This window comes from Labeo rohita, chromosome 3 (genome assembly GCF_022985175.1).
Source record: "Labeo rohita strain BAU-BD-2019 chromosome 3, IGBB_LRoh.1.0, whole genome shotgun sequence".
NCBI lineage: Eukaryota > Metazoa > Chordata > Actinopteri > Cypriniformes > Cyprinidae > Labeo > Labeo rohita.
The window spans coordinates 42,768,139-42,792,764 of NC_066871.1; the positions used below are offsets into that span (position 1 = coordinate 42,768,139).

The 24,626-nt window shown below is 37.4% G+C and overlaps 2 protein-coding genes across 3 annotated transcripts; one reads left to right on the forward strand and one right to left on the reverse strand.

The window, feature by feature from the left end:
- Positions 1–33: 33 nt before the first annotated feature.
- Positions 34–7,964, reverse strand: LOC127163343 (zinc finger protein Gfi-1b). Of its 2 annotated transcripts, none has more exons than XM_051106530.1 (6): positions 7,826–7,964; positions 6,112–6,354; positions 4,587–4,741; positions 1,984–2,115; positions 1,620–1,785; positions 34–557 (listed from the first exon to the last, which is right to left on the reverse strand). In XM_051106530.1, exons 2-6 carry the CDS (start codon positions 6,311–6,313, stop codon positions 358–360), a joined length of 855 nt encoding a protein of 284 aa, XP_050962487.1. In that variant the 5' UTR covers positions 6,314–6,354; positions 7,826–7,964; the 3' UTR covers positions 34–357. The 2 variants fall into 2 exon arrangements, with proteins under 2 accessions (XP_050962487.1, XP_050962486.1); XM_051106529.1 differs by having other exon boundaries at positions 1,978–2,115.
- si:ch211-106h11.1 (volume-regulated anion channel subunit LRRC8D) lies at positions 7,829–24,581 on the forward strand. The gene is made up of 6 exons (XM_051106524.1): positions 7,829–7,966; positions 18,212–18,407; positions 19,330–20,196; positions 20,574–20,824; positions 21,935–22,312; positions 22,452–24,581. Exons 3-6 carry the CDS (start codon positions 19,330–19,332, stop codon positions 23,566–23,568), a joined length of 2,613 nt encoding a protein of 870 aa, XP_050962481.1. The 5' UTR covers positions 7,829–7,966; positions 18,212–18,407; the 3' UTR covers positions 23,569–24,581.
- Positions 24,582–24,626: the final 45 nt, after the last annotated feature.

Sequence of the window (24,626 nt, forward strand, 5' to 3'; positions counted from 1 at the left end):
TGAGTTTATTATTAAATGTCCTATCATGTACAGCATGGCGATTCTTCATTCATTTGAAATGTTCTGACAAAACGTTCTGTGATTATGACATCACAACCATAAGCAGCCAATCATAACACGTCTATAAATCTACAGTATACAATGTGTAGCCTGCTAGATGTGTTCTGACATATTTCACAATGCAATGTGTGCAATCAAGTTGGAAGCAAACGTATGGTTTTTGGAGCAAACATTATATAGTGCGTAAAAAAAAAAAAAAAATATATGTATATATATATATATATATATATATATATATATATAATATGACCCCTGTACATTGAGCTAAACAAGGTGTTTGTGTGCAGCTGGTCTCTCTCAGGTCCCGTGATACAGTCCGTTGTCATTCTCAGAGTGGGTCTGCAGGTGGCGCTGTAGGTCCAGTCTCCTCTGGAAGCTGAGCGGGCAGTGCGCGCAGCTGAACGGCTGGTAGCTGCTGTGTTTCCTGCTGTGTGTGATCAGATTGGAGCTCTGACTGAATGCTTTACCACACACCACGCACACATGAGGTTTCTCACCTGAGAAATGAAAGCAAATCACACGTATTAGCTATTTGCTGTCTACTACTGACTACACAGACAGCTAATCACACAGCACACAAGTGAACAGAAATGCAATGCAAATACCTGCATTTTCAGTTTTGCAACATTATCCACTTTATTTTGTAAAATGAAATTACTTTCTGTAAATGGGCAAAATATAGGTGACTAGAATAATAACAAAATGCAATATAGGATAAACATATTTATAGTACAAATCAGTGTGTTCATGATTATGACAATGAATTCTAAAAATATGCCACATGCAAATTTGCAATGTAAGTGATCATTCACACACAACACATTTTTGCTTTGAAAAACACGATACACGGGTAGGGGAATGGTGAACAAATGGGGCAATCTAATATAATGTGCACATAGGGGCCTAATGGTTAGGGAGTCGGGCTTGTAACCGAAAGGTTGCGGGTTCGAGTCCCAGGTCCGGCAGGGATTGAAGGTGGTGGGAATGAATAACCAGCGCTCTCCCCACCTTCAATACCACGACTGAGGTGAGTCCCTTGAGCAAGGCACTTAGCCATGTTAAGTGTTTTAAAATGTCCCAAAAATAAATAAAAAAAGGTAAGCGCTACGTTTTTAGAATGGCATGTCATGCAAGCGTTTACATAGAAAAATAACGGAAACGTAGCGCAGTAGAAAGAATGTTTTGAAATGTTTTGTGTTAATGGTGCATAAAGCAGCATAATGGACTGCTTTTGTACAGCTAAAATAAATGGAAGTGAACGACACTGGAAGTCACGCACAATCAAATTACAAACTATCGCGCCCACTTTTGCGTTAAAAAATTCCCTTATTTTTTAACGCAAAAGTGGGCGCGATAGTTTGTAATTTGATTGATTAAACTGTTCAACACAAAAATGATATCAGGTGTAGTTTCTGTTCGCCACTATGGACATTTACCCAACTATGACAACATCCGCTTCTGAAAGCCACGGAAATATGGAGTTCAAAGGTTATGGAATTGCCTTATAGTTTGGTCTAATTCTTCAATAGAAATTTAAGGCAATGAAAACACCATTTTACCTGTGTGTATAAACGTATGCTTCTTCATATCAGATTTCTGATGGAATCTCTTTCCGCAATAGGGACATGGGAACGGCCGTGTGTCTGAGTGAATGAGCAGGTGTGTGGATAGAGTCGATGACCTCTTAAAAACCTTCCCACAAACCTTACAGCCAAAACTCCGCTCCTAAAATACACAATCACACAGGCTGTGTTTAGAATAGAATATTACCATACTAGTTATATGATGTATATAGTATGTAAACACTTCACGCAGCATGTAACCTTATTAATTTCAAGTAATTTTTTATGGTTTTAGTTAACTGTAATAATTTGGTACAGCATTTACTTGTATATGTAGGCAGTGTTCAGTACTTACTCTCACCCTCAGTATTCCTGTAGGTCTGTACCCATAATGCTGCTGGGCGTGGCCCGTGGAGCCACCCAGTGGGAGGGTAGCCCTGTTGACAGGTGACTTGCACAAGTGCGATGCCAAACCCACAGCAGAGGTCAGGAGCTACAGAAGACATAGCAATGTTAATATCACACCATATCATAAATGGAAATAACATTGAGTTTCACATTGTTCTGATGTGTTACTGATCAACCACATGTGATCTTGTGTAAATCAAGTTTTGGGTTTAAAATTTGTGTGTCATCACGTCTGACGCATGAATTGTTTGAGCATGAAACTCACACAAAAACCCACATGTGATTTTGTGTAAGTTGTGAATTAGTGTGAAAATTCTGTCAGGTGAGCAGATCTGGGGCCAGTTGCATAAACTTAGCCTCTATGTTAAGACATTGAGCATGTTTACATGCACACCAGTAAGCTGATAACTCACAGATATCAGCTTATTAAAATAACCAGGTTCCCCCGTTCACATGCATATCAATAACCTGACAACGTCAGTATAAGCAGCGTTTGCATGACTTTATTAATAAATCAGGTTATTTTCCTTTAGTGACGTCAAAATATATTAATTTGCGTATCTGACTCCGAGTATTCCATATGTTTGTCAGTTGTGATGTTAAACAAAGCTTGCAACATGTCAGCGCAAAACTTACAGGTCATATTATCCTCTCATGCAGTTATAAATGCAGCGTTTTGACTCAACCACTTCTACATCTGCTGCACCAGATGAGAACACACTTCAGACTCATTTTCTGAGTCATAAAAGAGTCTGCTTGTGTGATATATTTCCTTCTTTCTTTACTGCAAAACGTTTGCCTTGTCTAGATGCGCTTAAATCTGCACTAGCAATGCGTATCACTGTCACGTATCACACAAGCGCACTTCAATAAGCCGACAGAAAGCGTGTTACGTGTTTACGTGCCGCGCAAAATCGGAGAGGGTGCTCGCTGCAGAGCCAGATGGGAGGAGCTGGAGGTAATGGGTGGAGATAGACACCTAACCACACCCTAACCCTACCCCTTACCCTATCCTAACCCTAACTCCACCCATTAGTTCACACAGAGAGGGGAGCTGGAGGCCATTCGGCTCTGCAGTGAGCAGTACTTGCAAAATCGGGGTAAAATAAATCGTCAGATTAATTGAAAGGATTATTGCCGCTTTCCTTTACACACCAGTGCAAACATCAGTATGTAGGCTATTTAAGGAATGTCTTTTTTGCTAGTGATTAATTTAAATGTCTGAAACATTTTATGTGGTTGGAAAACACTGAATTGTGATATAGGCTAAAAGCACTGAGCCAGACAAGGCACAAAAGCACGTTTGAATTTAGCAGTGAAACTTTAAATACACCTGTGATCGTGTATTTGAACGAGTTTTGGGGGGTTGGAGTGGGTCAAATTGAATCTGAGGTGGCACAAATATGATCGGAGAGGTATCCCTCGGCTGAAATGCATTCAGTTTAGAGTTGCAGCCAGAGTTGACGGCTGCGTAATATCATTGCGCTTCCTGCACCCATGGTACGGCAGCAAAGTTCCTTGATTTTTACGCCAAAATTAGAGTGGAGTTCCTAGCCACATCGACCTAGAAAATCTCAACTTTTAATTTTTCGTCCGTCTTTGTACACGATCTAACTACAGAAAAGTCAAGTTTTAAATAGGAATATCGAAACTCTTTGGTCATTTTTGAGCGAGATGCTAATGGTCTGATTGAATTCAATGACATATGCTAAGCTATGCTAAAAGTGCTACCGCCAGACCCGGTGATCGGCTGAATGGATTCAAAAACGGTAAAACTCAACTTTTTTAAAAAAGTGGAGTGTTCCTTTAAGAACGTGCATGTAAAAGCACCAAGTGTCTTAAGAACTTAGGATTGAACTTAGACTAATCTACATATTTATGTTACTGAATTTTAAAAATTATGACCAGTATTAAAGGAAAAAAAAAAAAAAAACAGATCTTAGTCTTAACCTTTTATGCAACCGGCCACAGGACTAAAGCATTGTCAAATCATCATCAAATCAGTTTCTATAGGCTACATATATCTTCATATTTTACTCTATTCATTTTTACTTTATAAAATATCATTGTTCTAGCTATACACTCTCCCTTTGATTAAATGAGGTATTCTTCTATATTTTCCGTAGAAATCCCGTTTCTGTCACGGAATTTTAAAAAACAATGTAAAATAAACAGAAAAGTTTACTGCGACTTTATCCCACAATTCAAACCCAAGTTTACATCATAATTCAGTTTTTTTCCCCGCTACTGAATAAAAAATAAGAAAGATAACTGCAACCTTTAGCTCACAGTTCTGACTTTTTCTCAAAATTGCGTGTTTATATCTCACAATTCTGCCGCTTTCTCAGAACTGCGAGATATAAACGCGAAGAAAACTCAGAATTGGCGGAAACAGGTTGCCATATTTTCATAGACTTATAAATCATTGGCTTAAAGAATAAACGTTTTCACATCATCAGCTGCGATCCATGAAACTATATGCATTTGTTCTGTGCTGTCAGTCTGATGATTGCAGTCATGTGTGTTCAGTAAAGTCCACACACGGCCTTTCCTCACCTTCTCACAGAGCGGACATTCACACAGCGGCGTCTGGATGTTGGCCATCTGATGGTGACTGAGTAAAGCCTGAATCAGACGCTCCAGATCGCTCTGTCTATCCAAAGCAGCCGAGGACGACAGGTCAGTCAACTGGCAAACTCCAGACTGCTTCACTGCCGCCACACACAATACATTAAAATGAAATCATTGTGTGTATTAGAATTAGCATGCAAAAACGACGACTAACAAAGTAAAAATAAAATGAACTGTTAACTGATGTCTTTGAGTAGTATTATACAGGGACTGAATGCTTTTTGCTGACCACACATTGAATCAATCACTCTGTTGTTCTTTAAGGTCCCTTTCTATCACCTTCATTTTCTGGTAAGAGTGGGCGTGGCCATTTGTAAATTTAATGGGTCTGGCTTTTGTTCTCTTTCGTGTCCAGCTATATTTAGCTGTAACGTTAGAAAACAGCTGATTTGCTGCTTGATATTGCAAATCGGTGTGTCTTACCATATTACTTTAATGTATTATCTTAATTATGAGCACACTGGTTTGCAGTGCAAACAGTTTTACTTCCGGTTGTTCTCATTATTTCTCTATAGCGGCTAATGAACTGAAAGTCTCACCCATAGGCTCACGTCTGCGTGAAAGAATGAGGTGGATATTAACATTCTGATGCTGCCCTTTTGTTTGCTGCTTTAAATCTTTCTTGTTTTTGGATTTTGATTCACCACCAAAGGTATTATTGTTCATTAGCTTGGGAAAAAAAACATTCTGAAAGTGATGCCAATGATATCATTATTTTGTGTCATTTTTGTTGTAACTGTAGAACAGAATTTAAAACTTTTTAAACTGTTGTTATATTATCCTTGATTTGAGCAGGACTTTACAGCTCTCGGGCATTAGTAGAACATTTGTTTAAAGTTACCTTGTTTTTAATGTTCTACAAATGTAAGCCAAAAACAGACATTTGAGCTGGACATTTGTCTAACATTTTTTAAATATAAAATATATTTTTAAATTTAGTTGTTTTAGCATGTTCAGAAAACATTCAAAGTAATGTTCCTACAATGTTTGCAAAATTATAAAAAAAAAGTTCTCTTAACATCTGCATAAGTGAAAAAAAAAACTTAAAAAAAAAAAAAAAAACCTGTACATTTTGAATGTTTCTGAATGGGGACATTAGCATAAGATTCATAGAACATCGTTTTGTTTGGTGGACTATTAATTAATCAGAATAGAGCGTTTAATGGTGACTGGTATTTAGTTCTTGGAAAAGTATCATAATGAGTCATTCAGGTTGATTATATCAATTCATGGGAGACATTTGCGGGAGTTTTGTTGAAGTTAAGTTCTCATGAGTCGCGAGTCGTCGTCCTCATGAGTAACACTTATAATTCAGACCCTATTTTCTATATGAGTGTCTGCACATGTCTTGAAAAACTCCCACACTGCATTTATTTCATATCGTGTTCAATCTCCCACACTATTCTATTCACTGCTGGTGTTAAACTGTACTGAGCTGTTCTTCACATACCAGCCGTGGCAGAAGGCCAGGGTTCAGCTTCAGCAGTGCTGTTATGAGTCCGGTTGCCGTCACTGGATGTGCAGGGCAGCAGCTCTAGAGCCGTCGAGTGACTGCTGGATGTCCATCTGTCATGACGCTGATGCTGAGAGCGGGCGGAGCGTGTGGAGTGATGCCCCGCCCTCTTACTTTTCACTAGAAACGATCGAGGCATTTCATCAGCGGGAATGAAGACACAGACAGTCAGGTTACAGTCTGAAATGAAAGGACAACAAATTCTAAAAGTATATTCATAATAATCATTGTTAATACGTCCAGGAAACAATATAATATATATTTATTTATATGAACTACTATCAATATTATTTTGATTCTCCACATTAGAAGATAAATGAACAAAAAGATAAATACTATAAAAATATAATAATAAAATTAACAAATAGACGTCCTAATTCTAATATTAATGTTAAATATTCTAATATAACAATAAATATATTATATATTTATTCATAATATAATAACTGGTATCAGAAAATATTACAGATATGAACATAAAATGTACCATATTGAAACAGTCATATAATACATATACATTTATTCAAAATTCTATGTTTAGTATCAGTATTGTTATTTTATTTCATAATATTAATAATATAATGTAAATATATATTGCTAATTATCATAATATGAAATATCATATCATAGGTAAAATTATCATAACAATTAATATTAATATTTAATGTAATAATATTAAATGTAAAACATATTTATCCAAAATATAATAATTAATAATTGGTATCAGTATTGGTACTTTGCATAATTTTCTACATAAGATGATAAATGAACCAATAAAGGAAGGTAACTAATGTACAAAATGTCTAAAATATGAAAAGGTGTGTGTATACATACACACACACACACACACATATATATATATCGCATATATATATACACATATATATTCAACTTTGAAAGGTTTTGATCCACTTCAACTATCAGTTAGTATCAGTACATTACCTTGATTAATTCTCCATATTGGAAGAAGCATAAACCAATAAATGGAATGGAATACTCAATTATTTTAAGAATATACTGTGTAAATACTAATATAATGTGTAGAAATGATCCTGATGTAGATTATTGATTCAGATATGAAGATTGTTTTGCATGAACAACAGTAATCTAGCCAAACAGATTTGAATGTTTTGTGTGTGGTTGACGGCGATGCAGCTGTTCAAGAGTGAATTCAGTTAAAACGACAGAATCTGAGGTTTAGAGATGTGAAGCAGCATCGACACCTGCATCGGCTCACCTGCATCTCTTAAACGTCTCAGAAATCATCCAGATCATTATAGAGGCATTGTTCAAATGAGTTTGGGATATAGACTTTATTTGTGAACTTTCAAAACATTAAAAACTAAAATACACCAATTTTCTATGAACAGGTGCAAAAAAAACAAAACAAAAAAAACAAAACATGACTCATGACAAAGCTATATTAAACTCAAACCATTAAGCATTTATTAAGAGGATTTTATGATGAACTAATAAGAGAAACCTGCAGCATTAATAAGATGAAAAAAACTCCACAAAAAAAAGTTTCAAGTGAAGAAAAACAATTTAGATGCTACTGTGCAGACGCGACTATAAAAAAAAGCTTCTCTTGAAAAAATGTGAGTATTTATATTAACAGCTGTAGCTGAATGTCTGTTGGTGTCAGACTCACCCTCACGAGTCCGGCGGTGGGCGATGCAGATGCGTCTGGTTATGAGAGTTGTGATTCGGTTCTGAAGCTGTTACAGGAAGTACGAGAGTTTTCTGATGTGTCCTCACCAGACTCGCTTCAGACGTCAAATCAGGACGGCTGGTAAATCTGCTCATTCATCATCACTTTCAACAATAATAAAAATGCAGAATGTGCCAATCAATGTCACTTAATTCTGCAATAAACTAAAGCATTGATCACAAGTCTCGCAATGCAGGAAATGTAACTAAATTATGTTTTAAAGTATCAAATACTTCTCCTACAGTTCTTTAAGAGAACAAAAAAATGAGTCACTTATAGAAAACGTTCTCTGAATGTTCTGACAAGGTTCTATCAAAGTTATCAACAAACATTCTCCTGGTAAAGTTAAAAACTTTCAAGCAGAGTTATCTGGTCTTTAATAACATTCTCAAACATTAGCATGAAAACATGTATACATAATTTATGGAAGTTTTTTTTTTTTTTTTTCTGGATCATTGGAAGAAAAATGTTTGAGTTCATATTGAGTTCTTTTGGATGCTCAGATTGGACAAAATGCAAATCTGAAACTGTAGAGGCAACATATGTAATCCAAAGTCATCGATCTCAAAAATGCAAAAAGTACATGCTGTTCTTCCTCAGATACATTGAGACGCAAAATGACATAACATTATTCATTCAAATTATGTGATTTTTTAAAAATTATTATTATTATTAAAATGAGAGCAATAGAAAACCAATTTATTGTCCATTGCTAACTTCCTTTTTCTGTCATAATTTACTCATCCTCAAGTTGTTCCAAACCTGTGTGAGTTTTTTTTTCTTCTGTTGAACATAAAAAATATATTTTGAGTAATGTTAATGACCAACAGTTGCCAGCAGCCTTTGACCATAAAATGGGTTAAGAATGTAATTGAAAATTTTAACCCAGCAGTTGGGTTAGTCCATATTTGATCCAAAGTTGGGTTGAAACAACCCAGCATTTTTTTTTTTTTTTTTTGTACTGTTTTTTTTTTTGAGTGTACTGTTACATTCTTCAAAAAATCATGTTCAGCAGAAGAAAGAAACTCATATTGGTTTGGAACAACATGAATAAAAGGCGACAGTATTTTCCTTTTGGCCCATTTGGGCCATTTTAAGAACCAAAGTTAATGAAACTCAATTAAGATGAAAAACTAACCTCTGATCATGCTGTGTTCTTCTGGGAGATCATCTGAATGTTCCAGACCTTCATATGAGCATCAGTCGCTTTAAACTCCTCTCTGTGCCTATGAATATGAAGGATCAAATAGGCTAACACAAACACTGAATATTTATCAGCTGTGAGAGATGGTGGGTTAAACAAGAGCTTGAGGAGTTGATGAGACCACAGAGAGGTTAATGCTGCACCCACACCGACCCACTGTGTGATTTCTCATCTGGTTTGGCTAGTGATTTCTGGTGTGTACAGAGAGCTGAGGGAGATTACCCAACATGCCGAGGGACAGAATTTAGCAAAACCTTTTTAGCAGAACAATGGAAAACTGCTACAATTTTTTCCTCTTGTTGAGTAGTTTAAGAAATCATTAAACGAACTGCAGAAACAATGTTCAGATTTTATTTTTATTTAATAGTTGAAGCTATATTGTGTAATCATGTATACTGTGTAATTATAATCTCATTTATGTAGGCTACTCTTCTTTTAAGACCCATTCACAACGATAACTTTATTAGCGTCCTAACCAACGAATGTAAACGTTTGTTGTATTATAAAAGTTTAAACGTACTTTATAGAATGTACTTAGCTGTTCATTCTTTACAAAGCATTGCAAAGCAAGAGAGGAACATTGTTAAGATGTTCCTTCACCTCACCTTTACACTCGTTTTCACTTACAGTCACTTTCCTACCAAAGCCACTTTCAAGCAAGCGCACACCGCGCGTTGTTTCGAGTTCCTAGAAAGATGCAAAGACAATGCTGAAAAACGAAGAGATTAAGGCGAACATGAAAAGCCCACCGGGCCCTCCGTCTCCCCCCTAGAGCTCCTGCTCGTTTTTACCCACAAGCCCACTGCTTCACCTGCTCCATCTGCAGACACGCAGCCCCTCCGCCGCCCTCACCGCACAGCGACGCTCCTGACACACGGCGGGAAGGAGTTCGCGATAAGCATCGCAAGTCTCTGAGGGTTTGTGGCTCAGGGGATTGAACACTGGAAATTCATCTAGTTCAGCTTCATCTGAGTGAGATTCACCAGCTGTGCGGGTCAGGAAAACACACACACACACACACACACACACAAAGTACAACAATCTTTTATGATCTTGAATGGTTTTAAAACACCTGTGTAAAATGCGCGGTATATAAAAATGCCCTACATAAACTTAAATTAAGGCCCGATCACACTAAGAACGATAACGATGAAGCTTTAATTAAAGCGAGGTCACATTATTTAGGCGAATAAAAAAGAAAAGAAAGCTGTGTATTAGCATTTATTTTAAAAATCCGTGTGACAGACTCAAGCCCTTTGAGAAAACCCCCCCGACCCAACCCGCTCAGGTGAATTCCTGATCGCGGGAAATTGCTATTAAATGACAGGAATTCTCCCGCGAATAACGGTAAATGTGACTTGAAATTAGAAAATCTACAATACATGATAACAACGAGAGTCGATGCCTTAGTAATTACATTCAGATCGATTTTTGCAGCTTGTGAAGGATGAAAACACAGCTTATGTATCTATTTGTGACCCTGGACCACAAAACCAGTCATAATATGCTGGTTTTAATGTTTTAGTAGACGTAGCCATTCTGTACTGTATACTATTATTACGTCATTTTAATTTTTTTTAAAGAAATTTCGTCCTTCTGTACTGTGTAATATCATTCCATCATTTTACCTCTAATTATCTCAAAATTCTCCATCGCCTGAATTCCTATTGAATGACAGGAATTCGCCCGCGAAATTCGCCAAATAACAGTAAATGTGACTTTAGGATAGGGGTCACCAAACTTGTTCCTGGAGGGCCGGTGTCCTGCAGAGTTTAATTCCAACTTTCCTCAACACACCTGCCTGGAAGTTTCAAGTATGCTTAGTAAGACCTTGATTAGCTGGTTCAGGTGTGTTTGATTAGAGTTGGAGCTGAACTCTGCAGGGACACCGGCCCTCCAGGACCGGGCCTGGTGACCCCTGCTTTAGGAGAATAGAAAATCCACTCTACAAGACGACGACGAGGAGTGATGACTTTAAAATCACATTCAGATTGATTCTTGCAGCTTATTAATGAAAAGCAGCTTATTCATCCATTTGAGCTTTAAAGAGCTCAGGGATTTAAAGCGCCAAAACTGCAGCGCCCTTGGAATAAACGCTCAATAGGCTTGTTAACGTAAGTTAGTGTTCGTTGGTATAGCTTTCCTTATAGCCTTATGGTTAGTTATTGCCAGGTGGTGTGTATGCTTATAGTAGGAGTTTTCAGTTTAGATGTCGTTCTTGGTATGAACTGGCACTTCTGTTTTCTGTTTTGAAATCGTCTAGGTCAGAAACATGATTTGATCTGAAATGACCGCAGTTTTTATCAGCTCAAATTCAAATCCTGTTTAGCCTCACCAAACTGCGATAGGTACAGATAAGAGTTCGTTCAAAAAATGTCGCCTTTCTGTGCTGTATGATATTATTCAGTCATTTTAACTCTGAATATCTCGTAGCTTTGCATTACCACTTGTTTGTGGTTGCAGTGAGAAAACTAAGGGGAAGAGTGACAAATGAAGGTGTCACTTTCTCACGACCCACCTTCTGTTTTTTTTTTTTTTGCGCCAATCCTCTTTGCTTTAGCATTTTATGATGTCCATCTTTTAAAAACAGATCCAGAGTGTATGATGAACAGATGATAAAAAAGTCACACTTTAAAACGGAACGTTTTATCACAGAAAGTATAATTTATTGTGAAGAAAGAACCCAAAACACACTTTACAAAGAAACAAAACATTTGACAGAAAGGCGTTTGTTGGTTTAAAATTGCTAAAACAATAGATGTTGAACATGAACACAGCCAGTGTTGTGTGTTTGTGGTTAAGGGTTGAAGCTGATAGTGTGATTCTCCACCTGTGGTTTCTCTGACAGGACACCTTTGTGAACCTGAGGAGAACTGACTTCACACATCCACTACTATCACCTGATTCAAACACACTGAGACTTCAGACATGATAATGAAAAGACCTTTAGCATTTGAGACGTCCAGATACAGATGTCTGATCTGATGCAGGACAGTTCAGGTTGGACTTCATTGTCCGTAAACATCTTAGGAGAAGTGTATAGAGTACATGAATCATTCAGTGTAACAAAAGCAGCCAAATGCATGATATCAGTCAGTGTCTCTGTGAATGCAATGAAAGATGACGTAAGGCATCAAAACACTTTCATAAAATTGTCTGAAACTACCCACACATGGATTTATTGTGTTGTACAGTCAAAATGCCTGTCAGTATCTGAATGCCCTTTCCATGACCCAGCCTGGCATCACTTCACACCATCTCGCTCTGTTATTTGGACTTTCTGCTGATTGTCGAGTGCACTAGAGTAGGTGTGTATGGAGGTGTGTGAATCGCTCCGCTCAACGGTACTCAAGATACTCACAGTTTCACAATGGGCACTGGGGGATGACATCATCCCAAAGTGAAACGTCTCTCAGACTCTCTGTCTGCCATCAAAAAGATGGAAATGTGACGCATATACGTGTTAAACGGAAGCACAAGGCAGGTCTAAGCTGTGACATTTCCACTTCGGGCTGTTTTTGATTGCAGTCCTGTGGTGTGATGAAATTGATTTAAGTAAAACAAAAACAAGACAAACAATGTAAATTATTCTTTCCTAGACATTTTAGATGTAGAGAAAATAAGAAATGTTGTCTTTTATGTTGGCAATTTATTTCCAGTAAATTTAATTTTTTAAATAATTTAAATAAATATATTTGAGTAAACTTTAAATATATTTTTATCAAAGAAAAATGGAAAAATAAATAAATAAATAAATGCGACATGTCAGGCAAATGAATGAAAACATAAAATACTGGAAAACACATGTATCACACTTAATGAGCCTCATTCATGAAACATGAAATCTTGAGCAGAATGAGCAATTTATGCAAATTTGGAGTATATTTTACGAGAACATACTACCTCAAAAATTCACATTCATTTCAATTTAACTGTTAACTATTTCTAAAAATGTTAAGTCTTAATTGGGAAATGAAAATTGGCCCCTGAGAGGCATCCTAGGTGTATATGACTTCCTTCTTTGAGACGAAAGCAAGTGGAGTTATATAAAAAAATTGTTCTGGCTCTTCCAAGCTTTATTAACACATTATTTTTCATAATAACTTACATTATTAGAAAACCTTTCTCCCCAGCCTGGCACAAATGGCTCAGTTCTGGGTCTGATGAAGGCCCGCCTTCCGAAAAACTAAATGTGTTGTGATTGGTTAGCTGTCCCACTGTGTTGTGATTGGCGAACAGCTTAGACGGTGTTTCCCTTACCAAAGCATCAAGTTCCATGTACTGTTAGCGCAAAATGCATCGATTCACTACAGGAAGTGTTTATCCCCACTCCCCCGGAGCCATGTGAGGCACTTTATTGGACTTGTTTTGGACTGATGAAGAGAAACACCCATCTATGCCCTTCTAAAGCTTGGGAGTGCCAGGATAATTATTAAAATAAATCTAATTGCATTCATCTGAAAGGAGAAAGTCATATTCACCTAGGATGCGTGAGTAAATAATATGCTTCAGTAACAGTGTTGGGTCCTATCGTCAGCCTGTCGTCACCGATACATGATATTATCGTGCTAATTTATTTAATTATTTACATACTTATTTTTATTGCCCGAAACCAGCTTCAGCATAAGGCTAAAAGCAGCCTAAAAACAATAAATAAAAATAAAATAAAAATAAAATAATAAAATAAAAACAATGTAGGTTGCTAATTATAATGCTTACATTTCCTTAGTTATTCAAAAAGCAGCTACAGAAAACGAGCAAAGAACATTAACATTATCAAAGAACATCATCACTGATTAGCTTAGCCTAGTCTAGCGCAAGTTTATGCATTTTAAAAAACACTTGCGTTATAAGTGAAGCTATCTACATTGTATGATGAATAAATCTCTTACACACACTGCACACGTCTGTGGTGCATTATGGCTCCAACACGGCCACTGGAGCTGATCATGGCCACTCTAGTCAATGCTTGAGTTTATACCCACCACACTGCAGCTTGTTGAAGCGTCCCAGAAGCGGCTCTCCACGCTGCATCGCTAAAGTTAGGCTAATCCCCCACTTCGTCCCTACCCACCCCCCAACCATTCGAGCTGCCGTAGGCGGGATTTATTTTAATGATATTGTAATGGGCTGTGTTCTGACATCATAACACCTGGAAAACAAAGGCTGTATTCATTCGTTGTATGCACAAACATACACACCACACACTGACTAAAAGTGAAAAAGCATAATAGGACCCAGTTACCTGTTTTTGTCTTAGGACAACTTTGATAAACATTTTTGATCCATTTAAAATGTTGACTACTGTATATCAAAATCCTCCGACATTTGTCTGTACAAATCCTCGTTTTGTACTTCTAATTTGTGACCAGTGTTTTGTTTTGCTCTCTCCAGTGCACATTCCTGTTTGTCACTTCTGAGCATAGGTCCTAAGTCATCTCCCTGGAATATCTTCAGTGTACGACTGTTAGCGCAAGCTAGAGAAAAGTGATTATTATGTTTGAAATATGGATATTTTTCTTACAAAAATGCATTAATCCCTTACAGGAGGCCTTTATTCATGCCCTGGAGCTATGTGAGGCACTTTTTTTTTATCATAGATGGATGCGCTTTAATGGACTTGTTTTGGACTGTTGAAAAGAAACACTGGACCATTGCCATTATAAAGCTTGGAGGGGCCAGAACAATTTTTAATGTAACTCTGATTGGATTCATCTGAAAGAACGTACACCTAGGATGTGTAAATAATGGAATAATTTTAATTTTTGGGTGAATTATCTCTTTAAACCTTTTTTTTTTTTTTTTCATTGTGAGGCTTGATTTGTGTTATTGAGTTTGATCTTCAAAGCATCATGGCCAAAGATCATTTAACAATCTTGATGTACACACAAAACTCAGATATAATGGATTTAATGTTGAATTAAATGTAGATTTATTATACTGATATAACCACACAAAATTAGGGTGAATCTCAGGAAGGTTTTGCGCTGAAAATCGCGGGCCTGTGCTATTTATAGAGGAGCTTCTTCTAAAAGCCCCAGCAGCAGCAGGACTAGAGGAGGGCGTGTGCAGTCCTGTCGATTCACACAAACACACCCTGTACTTTCAGAGGGCGAGATTGAGTCAAAAGGTGTGAAACCACACGTCCGAGAGAGATGGAGATGGACGCTTTTTCTGTCGCACAAACACGTGGCGCTCAAAAAATTCTCACAGAAACACGTATAAACATGAGAACATTAATGTGCACAACTTATAATAGAATTCAGTCCTCATGAATCTGTGCTGAACGATTATGAGAGACGTGAAACAACAATATTCAAATACTAAAGAGCTTTTGCTTAGATGCAGGGTTATCATAGTTTAATAAACTGAACTGAAAATTAAAACCATAAAAACCAAAAAACTGAAATTAAATATATACATATATATATATATATAATGTGATCACAGCCCAAATAAGAAGGTTGAAACTTTAATTCTGAACTTTAGAGACTGTAATTCAAAACAACCAAACACTACGGCCCGGTTTCACAGACAGGGCTTAGCTTAAGCCAGGACTAGGCCTTAGTTAGATTAAAATATTTAGGCATCTTTTATAAAACATGCCTTAGAAGAAAATGTAACAGGTGTGCATCTTTAGATAGAACAATGGCACTGACATATATTAAGATATGTTGGAGCAAGATATTTTTAGTTGAGACAGCTCCAACATGCATTTTAGTCTGGGACTAACCTTAAGCCTGGTCTGTCAAACCGGGGTGCAAGTGTTGCAATAGCAGAAAAATGGAATTATGTTTCTGAGGCACCAAAAAGAATTAATGAAATAATTCACCCAAAATTAAAATAGTCTAATAATGTAGTTTATTTTGTGAGTGTTTGTTCTACAAAATTAAAACCAAAAAGTAAGATAGTTTAATTTATTTATTGATTTATTTTCACTTTAATATTCAACATTAAAACTTCCAGCAGATGGGTGTGAAACACAGTGACCTCAGACTCTATTTTATTATTTTATTTTTTTAAGTTATAAACAGAAAAACATCTAACAATTACCAGCAGGGTTTTCATCATTCATGTGAGCTTATCAAATATAAAAATCATAGTCTAATTTAAGCATGTTCTTTTCTTTTCGTGAAATATGACACCATATTCTGCAGCACCCACCCAATAACAGCCTTTATAGCTTTCTTGTATCTTGGAACTGCCATTAATAATTTAAAGACGAGACATGCAATGTTCAGCTAAAGGGATATTTATGATTTCATTATTATTGACTAAATGAATCACTATTTCTGAAAATATTTGCTAAACATCCTTTCTGTTTTCACAAATCTTTCAGCGTGTGTCTCAATCTGGTGTGTGGGCTTGATGTAAATCCCCAACACCGAGATGTGTGACACAATGATATTTGGGGAAATGGGGGTTTCCTATACAACTAACATTATTTTCACACTATAAACTTTTTTTTTTTTTTTTTTGTACCTTGATAAATGCATTCTTACGCAGTGCTGTAAAAAGTGACCCTATGATTGAAATTACACAAAGATCTATCATTTTAACAGAAGAAAATACGAAATACAATACAAAAACAACACCAAACACCAAAGCAACTGCAAAGCAAATGCAGAACCACCCTAGAAACCACATAGCGACACACTAAAAAACACTTAGAACACCATAGCAACCGCATAGCAATGCACTAAGTACCACTCAGAACACCCTCAAAACCACATACACCTTACCAGCTAAACGTTTGTGACATGCGGTGCTGGGTAGATTACTTGCAAATTGTAGTCTATTACAAATTACATGACGAAAACTGTAGTTGATAATGTAATCTAGACTACACATATTAGGTAATGTAGTCTGACTACTTTTTGATTACCTTACTTGATTATCAAATAGACCTGAATAGGATTATTGTGTACCATACTGATGAATAAGATAGAAAAAGAAAACATATTTTAGCCTTTGCTATCAATATCATGAAATGCATTAAACATTACATTACAGCACGGTTTCGCAAATTGTGGTTTGGGGGTAGAATGCCGATGCAAAGCTAATAATTAATGAAATCATTAAAAATGTAAAATAAAAATGAATTAAATATGTCGTTAACGTGTAAATATGTTGCTTATTTTGAAATCTCTGGGGGACTTCAAGTAAATATTTTAGGTCAGAGGGGTTTGACTAACAAAAACCTCGGAACCCCTACATTATATGAACTGTTTAGTAACTTGCTGTTTTATTAGTCTCATGTATGTAAGTGGCTGGTTCATTTAGAAAGTGAAATTAAAAAAAAAAAAAAAAAAAAAAAGATGGGGGTGAATTACGGATTATGATTAATTTACTGCCAGTAATATGTAATCACGTAATCAAGAAAGTAAGTGTGATCTGATTGTGAGCATTTTAAAATTTAATTATTGTAAGTACTTCATTTTTGGAATTGGATTTTGTCATCCAGATTACCTGTAATCAGTTTTTACCCAGCACTGTTGACACAATCATATCTGGGTAATTTTGTTTCCTGCACCACATTATTTTCATGCCTTGAGATGCATTTTTTAAAGAAAGACTTCAGATGGATTTAGCTGGTTTTGCATCTGAACTCTTCATATATATATATATATATATATATATATATATATATATGAAATATATTTTTCTTTTCTTTTTTTTTTTTTCACTTGCTTCTAGAACCTTGATGCACCACTTTCACAAAGTGCCCCTGTAATTGAAATCACACAGAAATATCTGTAATTGTGACCAGAAAAAGTATTAAAACAATCAAAATGCAATAATTTACTAAAATCAAGACAATTCGAGACATAATTTTACTTTCCATACACAAGTGTAAATCATACACTAAATCAGATTTTCAAGCACAAAATATAATATTCTAACTGGAGTCATCATTTAAATTGACTAATGACCGCCACCTGTTGTTCACATGCTGCATTACACTAAGAGGACAATGATGTTTGTCAAAGACCTGCAAACTGAGTAAATATATATAAAACCTAACATTTACATATAAGTTCATAGTATTTATTTCTGTGTATTTCTCACAAATCCAGCGGCTTGCTGGCGTTTCATGATGTGAATGTGGCTATTGTGTGCAGGTCACCATGGAAACTTCAAAGCAGCTTCTGGGGCCCCTCTGTGTCTGCAGACTGGGGAAAGGTTAGTGAAGTTGGACGCAATTGTTGAACAAACCGGCTTGCGCCGGACTTGAGTGCAAGAAAACCAAAAAAGAAAAAAACAGGATTTTAAAGCATGAAAGCTTGCCTTTAGAGTGGACAGTTTCAGTACATCACAGTAAGTACATTTTTATTCTCTTTTAGTTTTGCATGTAGACTGTCTGTAGTCTTTGGGTTTCTAGTCATATGTGACCCTGGACCACAAAACCAGTCATTAGGAGCACAGGTATATTTGTAGCAATAGCCAACTTTACACTGTATGGGTCAAAATTACAGATTTATGCCAAAAATTGTTAGGATATTAAGTAAAGATTACGTTCTATGAAAATATTTTGTAAATTTCTTACCATGTATATATCAAAACGTAATTTTTGATTAGTAATTTGCATTGCTAAGAACTTCATTTGGACAACTTTAAAGGTGTTTTTCTCAATATTTCGATTTTTTTTGCACACTTAGATTTGATTTTCAAATAGTTGTATCTCGGCCAAATACCGTTCTATCCTAACAAACCATACATCAATGTAAAGGTTATTTATGCATATATAATGATGTATAAATCTCGATTTCAAAAAATTGACCCTTATGACTGGTTTTGTGGTCCAGGGTCACATATGTGATTTATGTCACCCCACATCAGCTAAATTTGTCAAACTAAAACTCATTTAAATGTATTAATAGAACATATTTTAAAAGGATGCAGCAAACTACAAAAAATAAAACATAACTTGGGAGGGCCATTTAATATAAAACATTTCATTATATAATTTTAAGTGACATTAATTTCCATTTGATTAGTAATTATAGAAGCTTTTCTCATAGCAAATATTGTATTGTTTTGAGAGGTGTTTGGTAAGTAAAATGTCACTAATATTATTACTCAATCCTAATAATCAAGCATGCAGTTACTTTATTAAGTGATCAGATAAACCATTTTCATCTGCTGAATGAAAAAATTGGTGAAATAAATCCCACATGATTTTTGCATGATTTTTTTGTATTGATTGTTTAAGACAATTTCTTCCTCTTGCTGACTGCAGATGTTCGCGTTGTCTGAATTGTGGTCCGGCGGCGAGCGTCAGGGTAGTTATAAGCTGCTGAAGCCATGGTGGGAGGTCTTCATGGACTACCTCCTGGTGCTCATGCTGATGGTGTCCATCCTTGCTGGGACACTCCTGCTATCACGGGACGGAGTAGTGTGCGTCCCCGAACACTCTTCCTCCATTAACTACAGCTCTCCCATAAAGCCTGTATCTGATTCCATCTTTAGTAGCACACCAGAGTCACTCAAGACCCCTGTGAAGGGGCGACGTACCAACCTGGACTTCCAGCAGTACATCTACATCAGTCAGGTTTGCTATCATGAGGCGCTGCCCTGGTATTCGCGCTTTCTGCCGTACGTGACGCTGCTCCACACGCTGGTTCTCCTGGCCAGCGGCTGCTTCTGGTTTCACTTCCCGCTCACGTCCGCTCGCATCGAGCACTTCCTGTCGCTTCTTGCTAAATGTTGCGAATCGCCATGGACGACAAGGGCGCTTTCTCATACGGCCAAACTGGACACACGCTTCTCAGAGGCGGACCAAGTGGTGCAACCCAAAGTTCAGGTAACATCTTTGTACAAAACACGCAAGTCGAGTCTGGACTCTGGGACGGACAGCCCTCTGCTGGCGGGAACTGATAGTGTGTCCACAACAACGCAACCGTCTCCGTGTCCCTCAACGTTGTCCCACTGCTCAACTCTCTCTGCTCTGTCACTCACGGAGCCGGTTCTGCCGGTGCAAGTCGTTCCGGACACTTCTAGACGAGGAGCCACATTGGACCGCAGCGACAGAGAGCAGGCCAGAGCACTGTTTGAGAGGGTGCGCAGGTTTCGTGCTCACTGCGAGAGTTCAGATGTTATCTATAAGGTAACATGCAAGCCATTTCACTGTGTTTACAGTTTTTCTCAGTTTACAAAAAATATTTCACAATCAGAAATTGATGTGCCATAAAACTGTGCTAACAATTACACTTACAGTTTAGAGCAGGGGTGCCCAAACTCGGTCCTGGACGGGCCGGTGTCCTGCAGAATTTAGCTCCAACTTGCCTCAACACACCTGCCAGGAAGTTTCTAGTATGTCTAATAAGAGCTTGATTAGCTGGTTCAGGTGTGTCTGATTGGGATTGAAGCTCAACTCCGCAGGACACTGGCCCTCCAGGACAGAGTTTGGGCACCCCTGTTTAGAGTATGTATAAAGACTGTTTTTATACTATATATAAACTAATACTGCAACTCTTCCTGTAGGTGTACACTGCTCAGACGGTGTTCAAGGTCCTGAAGTTCATTCTAATCATAAGCTACACCACTCCTCTCCTGGGCTCCATCACCTTCAGTCACGTCTGCCAGCCTCGCTCTTACGCTCTGACCGGCTACAGCGTCTTCCAGTGCAGTCACTCACTGTCCTCTGTCCTGCGCAAGCTAATGCAAGCTTACGTCTCGCTGCTCTTTCTGTTTGGTCTGCTGGGCATCTATGCCCTGTTCTGGATCTTCCACAAGTACGGGTGCCCCAAGTCATGAGAGGACTGTGTCCATGTAGTCTGTAGTCTTTCTCCATGTGTGAGTGTCAAAGATGATGGTGACTGGCATAACGTGTCTGTGTTCCAAGAACCAAGAACTAAATGCAAGTAGTTCGTGTCAGGCATCCTTTTCAGTGGCAGTGGTTTCACCATTAATTTAGCCTTTAAATATTATCTTAAAAATAATTGGAAATAATGTTAAAGAATGGCTTCAGTAAATGCCTATAACAACAGTTACAACATCGAAACTCACACTGTTAAAAATAAAGGTGCTTTATTGATACTGATAGCTAAGAAGAATCTTTAACATTCATGGAACCTTTCAATTGCTCAAATGTTTTTTTGTAGTTGGAAAAATGTTCTTTAGATTATAAAAATGTACTGTAAGAAAAAAACAAGAAAAGAAAAACAGTGTTTATTTACACTAAGTGCAAATAGCCCGGTAAAGCGCATTCCACAGTCTTTTCGATGCAATCAACCCAAGTTCGAATTCACCTTTTGCCGTACTTTTTTCCCTTCCTTTTCAAAACCCATATTTTATTTTCAATAAATATGAAGGAAACAATTTAAAAATTGTATCAGGGTAGGTGTAGGGAGGGCTTTATTGTCCCAGTAAGATGGCATCCATTTAATAATTTAAAATTAAAATTTTAATTATATTTAAAATTATAATTTACACTCAATACATTATCATTGCATACTCTTTTATAATGTAGTACAATACTGAAGTGCAGATGATTGCCACTATTTGCAATAAGTAGTATAACTAGGAGACAATACTGCTATTTTAACATAGTGTAAATGAAATCTATAGCTATTTGCACTTAGTGTAAGTAGCATTTGTCACTAAGAATATATGCTATTTTCACTTAGTGTAAATAGCCTCTATCGCTATTTACACTAAGTAAAAAAAAAAGGTTTTTGCTGCACAGTAGGTCTGTCTTGAATGTTTTTAGATTATAATTACAAATCAATTGCCCTATGGAAAAAATGAATGAAAATGAATTTCTACTTTGGAACCCAACTGTTGCACTCTGTAAATTTAAAGAAAACTATTCCAAAATTTGTTTAAATCTGCCTAATTCTCAGGTCTTTGAGGCAGTACTCTTTCCAGAGTCTACGTGAGAAAGGATCCATGCTAGATGTACCTGACCTTCATAATGACCTCGCCTTCCTCTTGCACATGGCTGACCAGTACGACCCTCTACTGGCCCAGCGCCTATCTGTCTTCCTGTCACCGGTCAGCGAGACTCGACTGCTGGAAGAAAGTCTGGAGCGTCGCTGGGGAGCAGAACGCTTGCGGTCAATGATCACGTCCGACCAGCAGGGGCGCTCTCTGCTGCAGCTCGTGGCTCTTCCTCACCTGCCACCAGCTCTGTTCACCTTAAGCCAGTTAGAGGTATTAAAGTTGGAACTTATTGGAGACGCCAAACTGACAGCACAGATATCTAACATGACCGCTCTCAGGTAAGTATTTTAAATTTAATTGCACATAATTTTGCTGTCTAACAGATGGGTTTTAACATGTAACATGTGTCATGTTACATTAACATTTGTAACATGTCTCATGTTACATTAACATTTGTAACATGTCTCTTCTCATCAGAGAGATGCACCTTTACCACTGCACTGTATCAGTGGAGCCTGGAGCACTGCAGCACCTTCAGGAACACCTGGAGACTTTACATGTAACCTTCACCCAAGCTGCAGAGATCCCAGTCTGGGTTTATTCCCTCCGCGGCTTGCAAGAGCTGCACCTCACCGGGAGGTTAAGCAATGAGGGCGGGATGGGGCGCGGATGGGCCCTTGGCAGCCTTCGACAACTGCGTCACCTCCGCGTCTTGGCGCTGCGCGGTATGCTGCAGAAAATTCCAGGGGAGCTTAGTGAATTAGCAGGGAGTCTGCTAAAACTGGAGATATATAACGAGGGCACCAGGCTGTTGGTACTTACGGGACTAAGGCGTTTGACCGGACTGGCAGAAGTGCAACTGCAAGCATGCCAGTTGGAGAGGTTGCCATCAGCACTGCTGGCGCTTACAGGTCTACGCAGTTTGGACCTGCAACACAACAGTCTGCGTACTTTAGAAGAGCTGTTGGGATTGCAGCATCTGCGGCGTCTGTCCTGCCTACGACTCGCGCATAACCGTGTTTTGGCTCTTCCAGCCAGCGTAGGAGTGCTGCGCTCACTGGAGCTCTTGGATTTGGCACACAATCAGCTGCAAAACCTACCTTCGGCACTCTTTACGTTGCATAAACTGCGGCGCCTGTTTTTGGCGGGAAACCTTTTGGAAGAGTTGCCAGCTGAAATTGGAGCCTTGATGCTTCTAAGTGAACTAGACCTGAGTGCCAACAGGCTTGAATGTCTCCCCAAGGAACTGTTTGAAAGTTGCGTAGAACTTCGCAACTTGAATGTCGCGAATAACTCTCTTGGGTCTTTGCCTGCTGGTTTGGGCTGCCTGACTCAGCTTTCACGTCTGGACGTACGGGGAAACAGTCTAGAGGAGCTGCCGATCGAGCTGGGGTGTTGTTTTGGGCTTCGTGGAGGCAGTTTGCTGGTGGAAAACTGGCTGTTACACACCCTACCTCGGCAGGTCAGGGACGTCCTACAGCAGCCCAGCTCTTGCCCCTCTTCTGAACCTCCATCACGCCCTAATTCTGACTGCTTTCCTACCTTTTCAGCTGCACAGTGGAGCTTCCACTCCGCACTGGAATCTCGGATATAAAACATCAGCACAACTCATAAACAATATCTAACTAATATTACTAAAATGAATCTGGAAAAAGCTAGTCTCCTGCTATATGATGACTGAAAAATTAAAAACATGTTTTTATACTTAACAGTTAATTGTAACTAGCCCAACGAACCCATTGTAATCCTTTCTAATCTTTATTTTGAAAAGCTTTAAGACTCTAGTTTTCACATACGGTGACTAATTTTTTTTTTTTTTTAATTCATGGTACTCTTGGTTACTTTTTATGCCAAAAGTTCAAAAAATAACATTTGTTCTAATTTTGTGTCTAAAAATGTTTATAATCTAAAAAATATTGACAGAATCCCCATTTATGATGCACTACAAACGCGTCTGGTTGATTTCTGCATGTCTTTCACAGTCTTTATATGGATCAACGTATTTTGTTTTGTACTATATGTTTTGTAAACATAATTTAGATTTTAAAAAAGTAAAATGTAGTGCGGGACATTTTACATGTTAATGGACTTCTATATCTTTATCTGCTTCACTTTAATAACTTTTTTTCCACTTCCACAAAATTGTTCCAAAATCAGCCATGTGCTCCCTAACATAACATTTGTTGTGGTCTCATGTACAGTACTAGTACAAGTTTGATCTTCAAAATAATGCATAATTTTTCTAATGAAATCAAACGTTTTTTTTTTTTTTTTTAATCTATTCTTTTGATGTTTATTTAATCAGACTACACTATTCTTAACATAATAACTAGGCAGGAGGTAGAAATATAACCTTAATTTTCAGTAATTGTTTACCAAAACAAATGAAAACAGATTAATTAATAAGATTTGGACGCATAAATATGTGACCCTGGACCACAAAACCAGTCATAAGGGTTGATTTTTTTTATTTTTATTTTTTTTATTGAGATTTATACATAATCTGAAAGCTGAATAAAAAAGCTTTCCATTGATGTTTGATGTATGATTTTTTAGGATAGGACAATATTTGGCTGGATACAATTATTTGAAAATCTGGAATCTTGAGAGTGCAAAATAAATAAATAAAATAATAAAATAATTAAAAAATAA